This window comes from Oncorhynchus mykiss, chromosome 2 (genome assembly GCF_013265735.2).
Source record: "Oncorhynchus mykiss isolate Arlee chromosome 2, USDA_OmykA_1.1, whole genome shotgun sequence".
NCBI classification, from domain to species: Eukaryota; Metazoa; Chordata; class Actinopteri; order Salmoniformes; family Salmonidae; genus Oncorhynchus; species Oncorhynchus mykiss.
The window spans coordinates 64,138,766-64,156,615 of NC_048566.1; the positions used below are offsets into that span (position 1 = coordinate 64,138,766).

A 17,850-nucleotide genomic window follows, 5' to 3' on the forward strand; every position below is an offset into this window, starting at 1 on the left:
ATTGAAAGTGCCTAGCTCGTTATGTCTGCACCGTATCCCTGTTCTTTCAGTGCTCAGGCTCCATCACTCACAGTGAGGACTAAGTGATTATTCCCATGGTGTAGTAGGATGACATGCTCTCAGACTCCAACAGAAAGATGGCCACCAAAATACAGTAAAGGTCTCAAGACAGCAGCTATTAGAACACACATCCAATAGACTAAGGCTGGGTGATATACACTGAGTGTACAAATGATTATGAACACTTGCTCTTTCCATGACATGGACTGACCAGGGTCATGCAACTCAATATTATGTTCTTAATGTTTTGTACACTCAGTGTATACTGGATTTTTACAATACAGTCTATAACAATATTAAGATACAGTGCTAAATTAAATTAAAAGTTCAACAAATTGCACTAGTTCACTGTTTTAAAACCATCAGAATGGAGAAAGCCCATTAAAATCACATAAAATGCATTAATTTGTTGCCATTCAAGGCTCATGCACTACTCATAAAACATATTTAGAACTTGTATTATTCAGAAACATAAAACAAACCAATACCAGCATACTATTTTTAAAAAAAGGGAATATCGCCCAGCCCTCCCATAGACATGCACAGACACACACTTCTGTCACTGCTCAAGGCAGTACAGGCACTATATTGGACATGTGAAAGCATGAAATAGGAGAGTGGTAAAGAGAAATCATCTTTGTGACAGACACACTCAGAGAGACTGTAAATGTAAACTTTTTCCTGAGCGGGCAACATTTATCGTATCATCAGACTTGCTGTTCCGCTCAGCCATGAGTCTTTGCGTTTCCCTTCCTCAATCAACCAGAAAGAGCAGACATGATGGATGTCACTGTCCCAGCTCTGGCCAGTGTGACTGATAGCCTGATTATACAAGCATATCCCCCTCCCCTGTATAGAACAACAACACCTTACCGCTGGCAATATTAACCGGCTTGTCCAACCTTATGGATGGCGGAGTGCTTTTGTTGCTTATTGAAATGTGTTATATGACTGATCTTATTAAGGCCAGGCTACTTCAAATCACAGCTTGTGTTAGCAATAGCTTGTGTTAGCTTGTTTTAGCAATAGCTTGTTTTAGCAATAGCTTGTTTTAGCAACAGCTTGTGTTAGCAACAGCTTGTGTTAGCAACAGCTTGTGTTAGCAACAGCTTGTGTTAGCAACAGCTTGTGTTAGCAACAGCTTGTGTTAGCAACAGCTTGTGCCATGTGAATGTTATACAACCAAAACAAACACATGGTAAATCATGAGCCCTCGACCTCGCAGCTGGCTGGATAAAAGGATACATTTTCTATCTCAGACTGACTGCCACATCAAAATGCTCAAATGGATTCCTGTCACTGGCTTGATGTGTGTGACTGACATAGCTCTGCAGCTGGTTACCCACTAAGTGTAGGTAAACCAGTGGAGTAGAAGGTAAAGGGGAAGCCATCTTGACTGATGTAATCAATAAACCAAGATGGCCGACCTGATCATCATTGAAGTGTTATGGTGGAGCTGAAGTTGAGCTTTCAGGTGCCCTCCCTTCACTCCATCTCCTCCAACCGCGACTCAAAGTCTCGACGTGATTGATCAGACTGAGACTGAGCCTCCGCTCAGGTGAGACGTTTGGATCTATCACACGGTTAACTCGGAGAGAGAGAGAGAGGTTCTAACAAATGAAAGCAGTGAGAGAATGAGACATTGAGTGGCTTACCCCATGCTTCCTGCCATCAGGAGGATCAGGTTGTAGATGTGTGAGAAGATGAAGAGGAAGAGGATGGTGCTGAAGAACATGGTCATCCAGGAGCCGTGATCCTCACGGAACATTTTCAGACGCAGATAACGACCTATATGAGGGCATGAGGAAAAGACACCTGTTCAGTGGCAGGCTCCATTCACAGTTGTGTCCCAAATGGCACCCTGTTCCCTATATAGTGCACTACTTTTGACCAGGGTACTTTTTACCAGGGCCCCTGGTCAAAAGAAGTGCACTATATAGGGAATTGGGAAAATGGTACCGTTTTAGATGCAACACTGAACCAGGACATATGATCAAAGTATGGGCTATGTTCATACACATCAATAACCATTCCATCTGTTAGAAACTCACCCTTTAAGTATTGTAATTATGATTAAAGATCATTCTTTTTTTGTGACCAACTTTTTATTTAGTTTTGTCATTTTTCTATCTTTTTTTCATAGTTACAGGTTCCCCCAAAAATATAATAAATCCATTTAAAGATAGCCATCTTAGAGTCAACATGTTTTTTGCAGGAGTGCTGCCTGTCAGCAGTAATCTTCTTTGAGATTCAAGGGACTATCAACGTTAAGTAACATAATAGATGGAAAGCATTGAATATTTTAATTCATGCACTTCCAAATTAATTTTGTAACTTTTCCCCAGAAGCATTTAACTACAAGGTACTCCCTGTGCCTACCTGAACTCCCTGTGACTACCTGAACTCCCTGTGCCTACCTGAACTCCCTGTGCCTACCTGATTTAGGGGACACAGTGAACAGCCGTGGCCAATTTGATCTTAAAACTTTCTTCTGGTGTTAAATACAGTCTGTGAACTATTGTCTGTGAACAATTGATAGTCTGGATTACAGGATACCAAGGTCATATTTTTACATTTCATCTGTGGGCCATACTTTTTAAATGGTTAGCTCAGAATGTGAGCTTTCTAAAGTTGTTTATATATTATAGAGATCAGTGCTTTCGGGAGCCCAGATCATTTATTTATACATCCCATCATTGGATGTTTCTGTATTTCCCAAGGAACTCCATAGGCCAGCATAGCTGACCTAAATTGTAAATATAACACATGTGTTGCCTGGTAATGTGTATGTATCTTTCAAATCTTGGAATGTTCCAAAACCATTACTGTCCACGATATTGATAAGGGTACGGATTCCGCATTTGGACCATTAGAGGGATACAAAAGGCCTCAAGGCATTATTGTGAAATATTGAGGCATGGATATGCCAGTTTGATTCCCAGTTACATTGTTTTTCTAACAGAAATAGTGCGAGCAATAATAGGATTAAAGAGTAGTTTATGGGATATATCAGTGAAGACCACCTCTTCCAGGGTAATAGGACACACAATATTTTGCTCAATACTCAGCCAGAAGAGTCATGTCTAAACCAATTCAGGATGGTGTGAAACGCTACAGCCTGAATATACACTTTAAAGTGTTGTGCATTTAGTCCTCTTTAGTCTTTCCCTCTTTGTATACTTATTCATTTTTTTCTGGGATCGTTTGCCTTGCCATATACAGTTGAAGTCGGAAGTTCACATACACCTTAGCCAAATAGATTTAAACTCAGTTTTTCACAATTCCTGACATTGAATCCTAGCAAGAATTTCCTGTCTTAGGTCAGTTAGGATCACCACTTTATTTTAAGAATGTGAAATGTCAGAATAATAGTAGAGAGAATTATTTCTTTCAGCTTTTATTTCTTTCATCACATTCCCAGTGGGTCAGAAGTTTACATATACTCAATTAGTATTTGGTAGCATTGCCTTTAAATTGTTTAACTTGGGTCAAACATTTCAGGTAGTGTTCCACAAGCTTCCCACAATAATTTGGGTGAATTTTGGCCTATTCCTCCTGACAAGAGCTGGTGTAACCGAGTCAGATTTGTAGGCCTCCTTGCTCGCACAATTGTGATACAGTGAATTACAAGTGAAATAATCTGTATGTAAACCATTGTTGGAAAAATGACTTGTGTCATGCACAAAGTAGATGTCCTAACTGACTTGCCAAAACTATAGTTTGTTAACAAGACATTTGTGGAGTGGTTGAAAAACGAGTTTTAATGACTCCAACATAAGTGTATGTAAACTTCCGACTTTAACTGTACATTTTAAAATTGCACTATGAATTTTATCTCAACAGCCAGAAGGGGGAGCCATTGGAAGAATTGACCTACAGAAATTCAGCCGTGGCAATATTCATTTTGACAATAGATATTCTTCAGGTTAAAGTAACTGGGATATTTTTCCATCTATTGAGTTCAGATTGAAATCAAATCAAAATCAAATCAAATGTATTTGTCACATACACATGGTTAGCAGGTGTTAATGCAAGTGTTACATCAAGATACATTACATCAAGATGGCAAGATGCAGTAGATGGTATAGCATACAGTATATACATATTAGATGAGTAATGTAGGGTATGAGAACATTATATAAAGTGTCATTGTTTAAAGTGGCTAGTGATACATTTAATTACAACAAGATGGCAAGATGCAGTAGATGGTATAGTGTACAGTATATACATATGAGATGAGTAATGTAGGGTAAGTAAACATTATATAATATAAAGTGGCTAGTGATAAATTGATTACATAAATATTTCCATTATTAAAGTGGCTGGAGTTGATTCAGTATGTTGGCAGCAGCCACTCAATGTTAGTGATGGCTGTTTAACAGTCTGATGACCTTGAGATAGAAGCTGTTTTTCAGCCTCTCGGTCCCAGCTTTGATGCACCTGTACTGACCTCGCATTCTGGATGATAGCGGGGTCAACAGGCAGTGGCTCGGGTGGTTGTTGTCCTTGATAATCTTTATGGCCTTCCTGTGACATCGGGTGGTGTAGGTGTCCTGGAGGGCAGGTAGTTTGCACCCGGTGATGCGTTGTGCAGACCTCACTACCCTCTGGATAGCCTTCCGGTTATGGGAGCAGCTGCATTACCAGGCGGTGATACAGCCCGAAAGGATGCTCTCGAAAGTGCATCTGTAAAAGTTTGTGAGTGTTTTGGTGACAAGCCAAATTTCTTCAGCCTCCTGAGGTTGAAGAGGCGCTGCTGTGACTTCTTCACCACGCTGTCTGTGTGGGTGGACCATTTAAGTTTGTCCGTGATGTGTACGCCGAGGAACTTAAAACTCTCCACCCTCTCCACTACTGTCCCGTCAATGTAGATTGGGGGCTGCTCCCTCTGCTGTTTCCTGAAGTCCACGATCATCTCCTTTGTTTTGTTCACATTGAGAGGTTATTTTCTTGACACCACACTCCGAGGGCCCTCACCTCCTCCCTGTAGGCCGTCTCGTCGTTGTTGGTAATCAAGCCTACCACTGCCGTGTCGTCTGCAAACTTGATGATTAAGTTGGAGGCGTGCATGGCCACGCAGTCGTGGGTGAACAGGGAGTACAGGAGAGGGCTGAGAATGCACCCTTGTGGGGCCCAAGTGTTGAGGATCAGCAGGGTGGAGATGTTGTTACCTACCCTCATCACCTGGGGCGGCCCATCAGGAAGTCCAGGACCCAGTTGCACAGGGCGGGGTCGAGACCCAGGGTCTCGAGCAACAAAATGGAGTCGTGGTCAGCTTTTCCGAAGGGAGGGCAGTGGAGGGCCTTATATGCGTCGCGGAAGTTAGAATAACAGTGGTCTAGGGTTTTGCCAGCCATGGTAGCACAATCGATATGCTGATAGACTTTGGAGAGCCTTGTTTTCAGATTAGCCTTGTTAAAATCCCCGGCTACAATAAATGCAGCCTCAGGATATGTGGTTACCAGTCCAATTAAGTTCTTTCAGGGTCGGCATTTGATTGTGAGGAATTCAGGAAAGTCAGGTGAACAAAAGGACTTGAGTTCCTGTATGTTGTTATGATCACACCACGTCTCGTTAATCATAAGGCATACACCCCCGCCATTCTTCTTACCAGAGAGATGCTTGTTTCTGTCGGCGCGATGTGTGAAGAAACCAGGTGGCTGTAGCGACTCAGATAGCGTGTCTCGAGTGAGCCATGTTTCCATGAAACAAGTCTCTGATGTCCAGTCTCTGATGTCTCTCTGGAAGGCAACCCTTGCTCGGATTTCGTCTACCTTGTCAAGAGACTGGACATTGGCGAGTAGTATGCTCGGGAGCTGTGCGCGATGTGCCCGTCTGACTTGAGCGTTCTGTTAAAGTTTCTGCCAATGGTTTTATTTAATTAAGGAAATATATATACTCCCAAATATTTAAAATGGGAAACGATTGGGGTTCCATGAGTAGAGATGGAGTCCATCCTCCATCGGGGTCTTGAGAGGCAGTAGGGCTAACTTGGTTAGATTCATTTTAGAATTTGAGATTAAGCTAAATGTATATATGATCTTCAATGCGTTTGGGAGCGATTGAGATACATTGTCTAGATAGAGTAAAATATTGTCTGCGTATAATGAAATGAAATTGTCAGTAGACTTGAGAGATATTGGTGTTATTTCCTTCGATTGATGCATTTCCTGGGCCAGAGGTTCCATGGATAATACAATTGAATCTCCTTATCTGCTGCTTCCAGTGATTCTGAACAGAGCAGTGCAGATTCTGCCTGTTATGACTATGGCTGAGGGATTGCCATTTTTTAATCTTTGATTGATTCATTTGGATTCTGATAGTAATTCCCCTGTTTCAAATTCAACAGTTGATTAAAGACCATTCTGAAGCGCCATGTCCTCCTTTCAAACAGATTTTCACTGCAATTTATTTTGGTGATGAACTAAGCCTTGCCAAATGAACTTGAGTGTTCTAAAAATGGTACCTGTTTAGTACATAAAGTCAGAGAATATCACTGGTCGGTGCTCTTTGGTATATCACAGACCACATCATGTTTTCCACAAACTCTTTTCAGCAATCTGACTGAGACCCTGTTGTGTTCTGGCTGGCTGGCTGGCTGGCTGGCTGGCTGGCTGGCTGGCTGGCTTGTGTTCCACGAGGACAGTTCAGCATGATTAGATTGATTATGCAGACATTTATGACCTGTGGTGTTTTTCCATTCTTCTGGTTGGGAATCAAATTACTAGGAAAGATCTCTCTGCTAGAGCATGAGATTGATTCAGATAGTCCACCTTCTGCCCTGAATACATAATCACAGCAGGCCTCTGGTGCCAGAGATCCTCTATACAGTTGATGAAATTCCATTACACCACTGTTCTTCTGGATTTGAATGAATCGATCGGTTTAGCTAATGCAAGGATGGACTGCGTTGCTCACAAAACGATCAACTAAGTGCACAGTTCGTATCATTGTGACTGCCATCTATATCAGATGAAATGTTATTTGTGGCAATAATAGGAATAGATGTCAACCAAGCAACTGAATCCATATGACAACACAACACTAATCATACACATGTTGCAAGCAGTGGCTTAAACCAACGTCACTGCAAAACAGAAAATTATAATTCATTGGATATGTATAATCAAACTGTAGCTAGTGTGTATAACAGAATGTTCCATCTCCCTCCTGCTGCTCGGTGCTCATACAGTACAATGCCAGTCTGTCCCGTGTCATTGGCCCTGACCCCAAGTCCTCTTTCCCCACAGGGAGGCCGTACTGTTGCTAACACAAGCAGCAGGCTTTCGCTCCTTCTGATTTCCCCTCAGAAAGCTCAGCCAGCGCCGATACCAGCATAGCAGCACCATGCTCTCAGGCACAACTCTTTGTTTTGGTCTCCCCCAGTCAGAGATACAGCCCCTGGGGGTAGTGTTTTGTTGTGTCAATACTCAGACGTTCGAGACAGGACACAACTGCTCCATTTATTTCCCCATTACCACAAGGCCATGCTCCCTCTCTCTGAACGCCTTACATGCTGTTCAATCTCAGCTCGCTCACCTCATTCTCCCCATAAAACCAAAGCCGCTGCGACTGCCTCAGAGAGGTGGAGTCCCCGAATGCAGTTTTACGACCATAATGAATGACACTTCTGTCTCTTCAGGCGTTGCCCTGGGTTTTCATACTGCAATGCATTCTTATACAGCCGTTAATACAGCAGACAAATTAAGGTCTCTACTACATAAAGCGCCATGTACTGTATAAGATTAAATTGGCTACATTCCCTGTAACCAAATTGTGTTTAACCCCATTCAAACAGTTGTGAAGTGGTAGATGCATCGATGTGCAGGTGCCTAGCTAGTGTGGTTTGTGGTATTTCGAGGTTCATCACAGCTCCATAATTGAATTGGTTTGCACGGATGAACTTAATTGCCTGTAGTGCCAATGAACCCCAGCTCTGCAGCGTGTGTACCGGCAGATCTGACTCTTAAAGTCGCCAGCGCAGCCAGCTAGCGCGGTGGTGAGCTCCCTTCTCGGAGCCAATCAGTGTAGGATTTAACTAGGGGTGATTCAAGATTATTCAGCGGACTGCCTTGAGTCACCACACCTCCCCTCCTTAGAGAGGCCCGATAACGAGTGATTCATGAGCCACTTCTACACTGTTCAGCTAGGCTGGACACACAAACATGCACACAGGCATGCACACTGGCACGCACACACTTCCATTTCTCCAGATGTTGGTCGCCTATCAAAATTCAAATATGTGTGGTTGTCTCCATCTAGTGGTGATATAGTGACAGTACCACAGAACTGACAGAACTGGTGCTGAATTGGAGAGAAAAAAAGGTCTCCTTCTTCAATTACACAGGATTCATACTGACCACCATCTAAATGTGATGTGGAAATCGTTAAATGTGATATGCGCATGACCACGGTGGTTTCCACTGTTTAAATCTAGCAGACCAGTGGAATAATGAATTAGAATTTGACATTAAACAAAGGTCATGGCACCAAAACAGGATTTGAAAAGACGGAGAGAAGAAAAAAAAAACCCCACTCCAATCCGGTCGGTTAACAAGCAGGCACGTTGGTGCCAGACAGCTAAAATACAAACACACCGTGACAAACTGGAGCAGGCAATCAATCAAACACACACAGACACACAGTGGGAGTCACAGCCCCAGACTGATGAAAAGGACACAGTTGGTGGAGGTGTTCTGACTGAAGGAGACCTGAGACCCAAGCACGGTCTCTCCTGTCATCATGATACCAATCATCAATAACTCTCTGCTTATTAAACAGGGTAAGAACTCTCATTATTTCACACTCACTTTATGATTCAGATACATAAATGATGAATACATGTAAGGATACATACACATTGTATTTTTTTCCCCAATATGACTGTAGTTTGTGGCCACCAAAACACTATTTTATGGTTTAATGTGGTCTTTTGAATGGGTATAATCTTCATTTTCTATCAAATGTTTTTCAGTATGTTTGGAAAGTTTTTTAGTGTGTGTGAAAGACCCCATAAAAATGTTACATGTCCACATAACAAAAAAAATGACTTAAAAACCTCACAATAGTGAAAACCTTGAGGGTATGCCACGTGAAGACCAGAACTTGTCTTTGCAACTCTGAAAATAGAAAACTCTTCTGGCAGTCTTTTTTAAATGTGATCAAAGTAATTGTCACCTTCTGCTTGTGTGGTCAACACAAGGGTCATTCCACAAAAAGAGTGCCTCCTGATATTTTAAGTAGAAGTTGTGCACCACTATTAAATTCGAAAAGCGTTACATTAATATATCAAAATGAAGTGGCCTTTATTATACACCACATGGGGAACTCAATAAATCAAACAAATTGTATGAAAGAAACTTGCTAAAGTGCAAAGATTCCCTCTGTGACTTGAAGGAGGAACTGAATCCACTTAATTAAGCTCAACATTTTTCTAAGTTTTCACTATCATTGTAAAGCCAAAGTTATTTGGTTGCTTTGACAAAGTCATTCAATAAGATTATTATATTTTTGTGTGATTTATGTGGTTAATAGTTCCTTTACTGTCTGTTCCTCATTTTAAAGTCATCCCTGTTACATGAACTGAACTCTCTTTTTAATATGGTGAAACTATTCCTTTTTTTCTATCAAAAGAAACATTGATTATCTAATAGTCAAATCATAGTGTAAAAGCAGGTGAGCTGGTTCTACTTTGTTCGGCCATTTTCGGGTGTTTTGGAGTAGAAAACTGAGTGGGTCGAGCATAACATGTCAACTCTGTTACCAATAGATAGTCAGGCTAGAAATGTTTCACAATTGCACTTTTTTTGTGAAGCTTACATTCAATTGATACTCCCACACAACAAGCTTCAATTCCCCCTGTCAAAAGGGGTTTCATGGCTGATTCAAGATTAAATCGTCAACCCTGTTATGGTCAACCGTTACTTTATTTGGCACTTAATAGGCAATTACTATAGTCATTTTTTTATTTAACCTCTCGAGATGGGAAAAACGTGTTTATGAAGTTGAGCATGTGCTCTTTACAAAATAATGTTAAAATTAGGTGAAATCAAACGTTTTTTTTGGGACCAAGTTAAACTTCTCAAAAGGCACCGAATTGGTGACACTACCCTTCAATAGCCAGTCTCTGATTGAAGGCAAACAATGTGTTTCCATATTGGAGTGGAATCCAGGGTTAATTATTCCCAGCACATGCAGTACAACAGCCAGGCTGTCACTTCCTGGTGACTGGGCACAGGACTGAGGGGGTGGACGGGGCTGAGAGTGTTTAGAGACAGACAGGCAGGCGACTCTACATTAATCTATTTATGATAATGGTATATCCTCGCTGAACCTTGGCTAGAATAACCTTGATGTGGATAAATTGAAATGCAAAGTAATTATATATGGCATGAAAGACCACCCTTGATACTACTTGACATATTTAGTTTTTTTACTGTATTAAGTGATCTTGTAAAATGCCCCATCCCATAACATGTTTTTTAAAATGGCCATCTATTGTCTTTCCTCAGCCCATACAGTGCCATTCCTGCCTCTGAACCAGTCGGAGGCATTCTGCAGTCGGTTTGAGAATGGCCAGTGGTACTGCTACGTCATCTTGGTCCTCTTCACCTTTGCCCTGCCCCTGGGCATCCTGGGTAACGTGGCAGCGGTGCTAAACTATACCTGCTTCAGGAGGACCAGCAGTCTGTCCACCAGCAACGTGTTCCTACTCAACCTGGCCCTGTGTGACTCAGCCTGGACCCTCACCCTGCCCTTCACCATCTACTTCAGCCTCCAGAGGTCCTTCCACAGGGACATCCAGATCTTTTGCCAGCTCAAGAAGATCTTCTTCAACATCAACATCTACGGGAGTATCTTCTTCCTCACTCTGATCAGCTTTGACCGCTACGCCGGCACCGTGCACCCCATCAGCTCCCTCAGGTGGTGGGACGCTTGTAAAGCCAAGCTCTGCTGCGCCTGCGTCTGGATCTTCCTCTTCCTGGGCTGCATCCCCGAGCTCTTTGTGACCTTCGCCTTGCAGAGACCGGGGAACGTGACCGTGTGCATGGACCACATCCAGGGTCCGTTCGTCTTATTCAAAACCATGTCCATCATCAAGACTCTGGTGGGCTTCGCCTTGCCGTTCAGTGTCATGCTGGTCTTCTACGGGATGACGGTGCAGGTTTTACGGGGCCTCCCTCGGGGGAAGAGGAGAGGTGGTGGGGGTCAGTGGGTGGGGAAGCCCCTGATGCTCATCACCGCCGCTCTGCTGGTGTTTGTGGTGTCCTTCGTGCCCTACCACGTCATGATGATGACCCTGGTGTTTATGAGGATCAACGACCAGGTGACTCCGGCCAACGTGCACGTCCTCTATGCCTCCTATGAGTTCTTTGAGGCCATGTGTAGTGTGAGTAGCTGCCTGGACCCAGTGCTGTACATCCTGGCCAGTGACCGGTTCCAGAAGAGACTGCAGGCCCTCAGGAGGGGCCAATATAGGGGACTGTGCTGTAGGCGTAGCAGGAGGGTAGCGGTGGAGGGCTGACGAAGGATAGAGTCTCCTACCATAGTTAGTTATCCTTATTCAATTAAATGAATTCATTAAATCAAAAAAAAAAAATGATGATCTAAAAATACACACATTGACATGTCTCTGAGAGATTGCCTCTCACAACAGATATGCCAACCAAGTGTCTGTGTTCATCTAAAGAGCCAGAAAAAAGGGCTGAAAAAAATGGGGCCTTTGCCAGAATTGAACATGTTCAAGATAAAACAGAAACGGTAATGAGAGGAAATGTTGCGGTTGGGGAACTCAATATCCTCTGACATCAGAGATGTACTGACACAGAACACAGTGTCTTCTGAAAGCATTCACATCCCTTGACTTTTTCCACATTGTTTTACAAAGATTGATTAAAATGGATTTAATTGCCATCTTTCTTCAACGATCTACACTAGAGGTCGACCGATTTATCAGAATGGCCGATTAATTAGGGCCGATTTCAAGTTTTCATAATAATTGGAAATCTGTATTTTTGGACACTGATTTGGCCATTTTCTTTTTTTTACACCTTTATTTAACTAGGCAAGTCAGTTAAGAACACATTCTTATTTTCAATGACGGCCTAGGAACGGTGGGTTAACTGCCTGTTCAGGGGCAGAACGGCAGATTTTTACCTTGTCAGCTCGGGGATTCAATCTTGCAACCTTACAGTTAACTAGTCCAACGCTCTAACCACCTGCCTCTCATAGCACTCCACGAGGAGCCTGCCTGTTACGCGAATGCAGTAAGAAGCCAAGGTAAGTTGCTAGCTAGCATTAAACTTACCTTATAAAGAACAATCAATCAATCATAATCACAAGTTAAACTAGTAATATCATCAACCATTTGTAGTTATCTAGCGTGTCCTGCATTGCATATAATCAATGCGGTGCGCATTCGCGAACCTAACCATAAACATCAATGCCTTTCTTAAAATCAATACACAAGTATATATTTTTAAACCTGCATATTAAGTTAATATTTCCTGCTAACATGAATTTATTTTAACTAGGGAAAATGTGTCACTTCTCTTGCAACAGAGTCAGGGTATATGCAGCAGTTTGGGCCACCTGGCTCGTTGCGAACTGTGTGAAGACTATTTCTTCCTAACAAAGACAGCCAACTTCGCCAAACAGGGATGATTTAACAAAAGTGCATTTGCGAAAAAAGCTTAATCGTTGCACGACTGTACCTAACCATAAACATCAATGCCTTTCTTAAAATCAATACACAGAAGTATATATTTTTAAACCTACATATGTAGCTAAAAGAAATCCAGGTTAGCAGGCAATATTAACCAGGTGAAATTGTGTCACTTCTCTTGCGTTCATTGCACGCAGAGTCAGGGTATATGCAACAGTTTGGGCCGCCTGGCTCTTTGCGAACTAATTTGCCAGAATTGTACGAAATTATGTCATAACATTGAAGGTTGTACAATGTAACAGGAATATTTAGACTTATGGATGCCACACGTTAGATAAAATACGAAACGGTTCCGTATTTCACTGAAATAATAAACGTTTGTTTTCAAAATGATAGTTTCCGGATTCAACCATATTAATGACCTAAGGCTCGCATTTCTGTGTGTTATGTTATAATTAAGTCTATGATTTGATAGAGCAGTCTGACTGAGCGATGGTAGGTAGCAGCAGGCTCGTAAGCATTCATTCAAACAGCACTTTTGTGCGTTTTGCCAGCAGCTCTTCGCAATGCTTCAAGCATTGGGCTGTTTATGACTTCAAGCCTATCAACTCCCGAGATTAGGCTGGTGTAGCCGATGTGAAATGGCTAGTTAGTTAGCAGGGTGCGTGCTAATAGCGTTTCAAATGTCACTCGCTCTGAGACTTGAAGTAGTTGTTCCCCTTACTCTGCAAGGGCCGCGGATTTTGTGGAGCGATGGGTAACACTGCTTCGAGGGTGGGTTCCCGGTTCGAGCCCAGGTAGGAGCGAGGAGAGGGACGGAAGCTATAAATGTTACACTGGCAATACTAAAGTTCCTATAAGAACATCCAATAGTCAAAAGGTATATTAAATACAAATGGTATAGAGGGAAATAGTCCTATAAATACTATATTAACTACAACCTAAAACCTCTTACCGTGGAATATTGAAGTCTCATGTTAAAAGGAACCACCAGCTTTCATATGTTCTCATGTTCTGAGCAAGGAACATAGTTAGCTTTCTTACATGGCACATATTGCGCTTTTACTTTCTTCTCCAACACTTTGTTTTTGCATTATTTAAACCAAATTGAACATGTTTCATTATTATTTGAGGCTACATTGATTTTATTGATGTATTATATTAAGTTAAAATAAGTGTTAATTCAGTATTGTTGTAATTGTCATTTTTATAAATAAATAAATAAAAATTGGCAGATTAATCGGTATCAGCTTTTTTGGTCCTCCAATAATCGGTATCGGTATTGGCGTTGAAAAATCATAATCGTTCGACCTCTAATCTACAATAGATACTCTGTAATATCAAAGTGGAACAAAAATTGAAAAATAAAACGAATATATCTTGATTAGATAAGTATTCAACCCCCTCAATCCATGTTAGAATCACCTTTGGCAGCGATCACAGCTGTGAGTCTTTATGGGTAAGTCTATAAGAGCTTTCCACACCTGGATTGTGCAACATTTGCCCATGAATCTTTTCAAAATTCTTCAAGCTCTGTCAAATTGGTTGTTGATCATTGCTAGACAACCATTTTCAGGTCTTGCCATAGATTTTCAAGCAGATTTACGTCAAAACTGTAACTTGGCCACTCAGGAAGATTCACTGTCTTCTTGGTAAGCAGCTCTTATGTAGATTTGGTCTTGCGTTCAGGTTATTGTCCTGATGAAAGGTGAATTAATTTCACAGTCTGGTGGAAAGCAGACTAACCCAGGTTTTTCACTAGGATTTTGTCAGTACTTAGCTCCATTCCTTTTCTTTTTTTATCCTGAAAAACTCCAGTCCTTAACGACTACAAGCATTCCCATAACATGATGCACCCACCATTATGTTTGGAAATATGGAGAGTGGTTACAGTACATTCGGAAAGTGTTCAGATCCATTCAATTTTCCACATTTTCTTAGATTACAGCCTCATTCTAAAAATGATTAAATATGATTTTTTTACTCAATATACATACACAATACCCCACAATGACAAAGTGAAAACAAGTTTAGAATTTTTTGCCCATTTATTAAATATAAAAAACTGAAATACTTTATTTACATAAGTATTCAGACCCTTTGCTATGAGACTCAAAATTGAGCTCAGGTGCACCCTGTTTCCATTGATCATCCTTGAAATGTTTCTACAACTTGATTGGAGTCCACCTGTGGTAAATATAATTGATTGGACATGACTTGGAAAGGCACACACCTGTCTATATAAGGTCCCACAGTTGACAGTGCACGTCAGAGCAAAAACCAAGCCATGAGGTTGAAGGAAATTTCCGTAGCGCTCCGAGACAGGATTATGTCGAGGCACAGATCTGGGGAAGGGTACCAAAACATTTCTGCAGCATTGAAGGTCCCCAAGAACACAGTGGCCTCCATCATTCTTAAATGGAAGAAGTTTGGAAACACCAAGAGCTGGCAGCCTGGCCAAACTGAGAAATAGGGGGAGAAGGGCCTTGGTCAGGGAGGTGACCAAGAACCTGATGGTCACTCTGACAGAGCTCCAGAGTTCCTCTGTGGAGATGGGAGAACCTTCCAGAAGGACAACCATCTCTGCAGGACTTCATCAATAGGGCCTTTATGGTAGAATTACCAGATGGAAGCCAATCCTCAGTAAAATGCACATGACAGCCCACTTGGAGTTTGCCAAAAGGCACCTAAATTACTCTCTGGTCTGATGAAACCAAGATTGAACTCTGTGGCCTGAACACCATGTGTCACGCCTGGATGAAACCTGCCACCATCACTACGGTGAATCATGGGGATGGCAGCATCTTCTGTGTGGATGTTTTTCAGCGGCAGGGACTGGGAAACTAGTCAGGATCGAGGGAAAGATGAACAGAGCAATGTACAGAGAGCTCATTGATGAAAACCTGCTTCAGAACGCTCTGGACCTCAGACTGTGGCGAAGGTTCAGTTTCCAACAGGACGACAACCCTAACAACACACGAGTGGCCTTGGGACAAGTCTCTGAATGTCTATGAGTGGCCCAACAGAGCCGGGACTTGAACCCGATCTAACATCTCTGGAGTGTCCTGAAAATAGCTGTGCAGCGACGCTCTCCATCCAACCTGACAGAGCTTGAGAGGATCTGCAGAGAAGAATGGGAGAAACTTCCCAAATACAGGTGTGCCAAGCTTGTAGCGTCATACCCAAAAACACTGAAGGATGCAATCGCTGCCAAAGGTGCTTCAACAAAGTTCTGAGTAAAGGTTCTGAATACTTATGTAAATGTGATTTTTCATAAAAACCTGTTTTTGCTTTGTCATTATGGGTTATTGTGTTTAGATTGATGAGGGGAATAAACACAATGTAATCCATTTTAGAATAAGGCTGTAACGTAACAAAATGTGGAAAAAGTCAAAGGGTCTGAATACTTTCCGAATGCACTGTATGTGTTGTAATGGATTCTCCCCAAACATAACAATTTGTACTGAGCACAAAAAAATGCATTACTTTGCCACATTTCTTCCAATATTACTTCAAAGCTTTGTTGCAAATAGGATGCATGTTTTGGAATATTTGTAATCTGTACAGGCTTCCTTATTTATAATCTGTCAATTAGGTTAATATTGTGGAGTAACTACAATGTTGTTGATCCATCCTCAGTTTTCTCCTATCACAGCCCTTCAACTCGGTAACTGTTAAAAGTCATTGGCCTCATGGTGAAATCCCTAAGCAGGTTCTGTCCTCTCCGGCAACTGAGTTAGGAAGGACGCCTGTATCTTTGTAGTGATTGGGTGTATTCACCATGCTTAAAAGGTATATTCCAATGTCTGTTTTTTTTTTTTTTTTTACCCATCTACCAATAGGTGCCCTTCTTTGCGAGGCATTGGAAAACCTCCCTGATCTTTGTGGTTGAATCTGTAATTGAAATGCACTGCTCGACTGAGGGACCTTACAGATAGTTGTACAGTGTCAAGAAAAAGTATGTGAACCCTTTGGAATTACCTGGATTTCTGCATAAATTGGTCATCAAATTTGATCTGATCTTCATCTAAGTCACAACAATAGACAAACATAGTGTGATTAAACTAATTACACATCAATTATTGTATTTGTCTTGTCTATATTGAATTCATCATTTAAACATTCACAGTGTAGGCTGTAAAAAGTATGTGAACCCCTAGGCTAATGACTTCTCCAAAAGCTAATTGGAGTCAGGAGTCAGCTAACCTGGAGTTCAGTCAATGAGACGAGATTGGAGATGTTGGTTAGAGCTGCCTTGCAGCAAAAACACTCACAAAATGATGAGTTTGCTATTCACAAGAAGCATTGCATGATGTGAACCATGCCTCAAACAAAAGAGATCTCAGAAGACCTAAGATTAAGAATTGTTGACTTGCTTAAAGCTGGAAAGGGTTACAAAAGTATCTCTGAAAGCCTTGATGTTCATCAGTCCACGGTAAGGCAAATTCTCTATGAATGGAGAAAGTTCAGCACTGTTAGTACTCTCCTGCAAAGATGACTGCAAAAGCACAACGCAGAAGGCTCAATGTTAAGAAGAATCGTAGAGTGTCAGCTAAAGACTTACAGAAATCTTTGGAACATGCTAACATCTCTGTTGAAGAATCTGCGATACGTAAAACACTAAACAAGATTTGTGTTCATGGAAGGACGCCACAGAAGAAGCCACTGCTGTCCAAAAAAAAACATTGCTGCACGTCTAAAGATGGGAAAAGTGCACCTGGATTTTCCACAGCGCTACTGGCAAAATATTCTGTGAACAGATTAAATTACAGTTGAGTTGTTTGGACGGAACAAACAACACTATGTGTGGAGAAAAAAAGGCACAGCACACCAACAACAAAACCAGTATGGTGGAGGGAGCATCATGGTTTGGGGCTGCTTTACTGCCTCAGGGCCTGGACAGCTTGCTATCAGTGACGGAAAAATGAATTCCCAAGTTTATCAAGACATTTTGCAGGATAATGTTAGGCTATCTGTCCCCCAATTGAAGCTCAACAGAAGTTGGGTGATGCAACAGGACAACCACCCAAAACACAGAACTAAATCAACAACAGAATGGCTTCAACTGAAGACAATACGCCTTCTGGAGTGGTCCAATCAGAGTCCTGACCTCAACCGTTTGAGAT

At 41.8% G+C, this 17,850-nt stretch overlaps 1 protein-coding gene across 3 annotated transcripts in view; it reads right to left on the bottom strand.

The window, feature by feature from the left end:
• tmem117 (transmembrane protein 117) overlaps positions 1-17,850 on the bottom strand; it is a 68,165-nt gene that overhangs the window by 36,710 nt on the left and 13,605 nt on the right. For all 3 annotated transcript variants that reach the window (XM_036952899.1, XM_021568010.2, XM_021568019.2), the window contains exon 3: positions 1,716-1,848. In XM_036952899.1, coding sequence (XP_036808794.1) covers positions 1,716-1,848 — 133 coding nt within the window. The remainder of the gene's footprint in view (positions 1-1,715; positions 1,849-17,850) is intronic.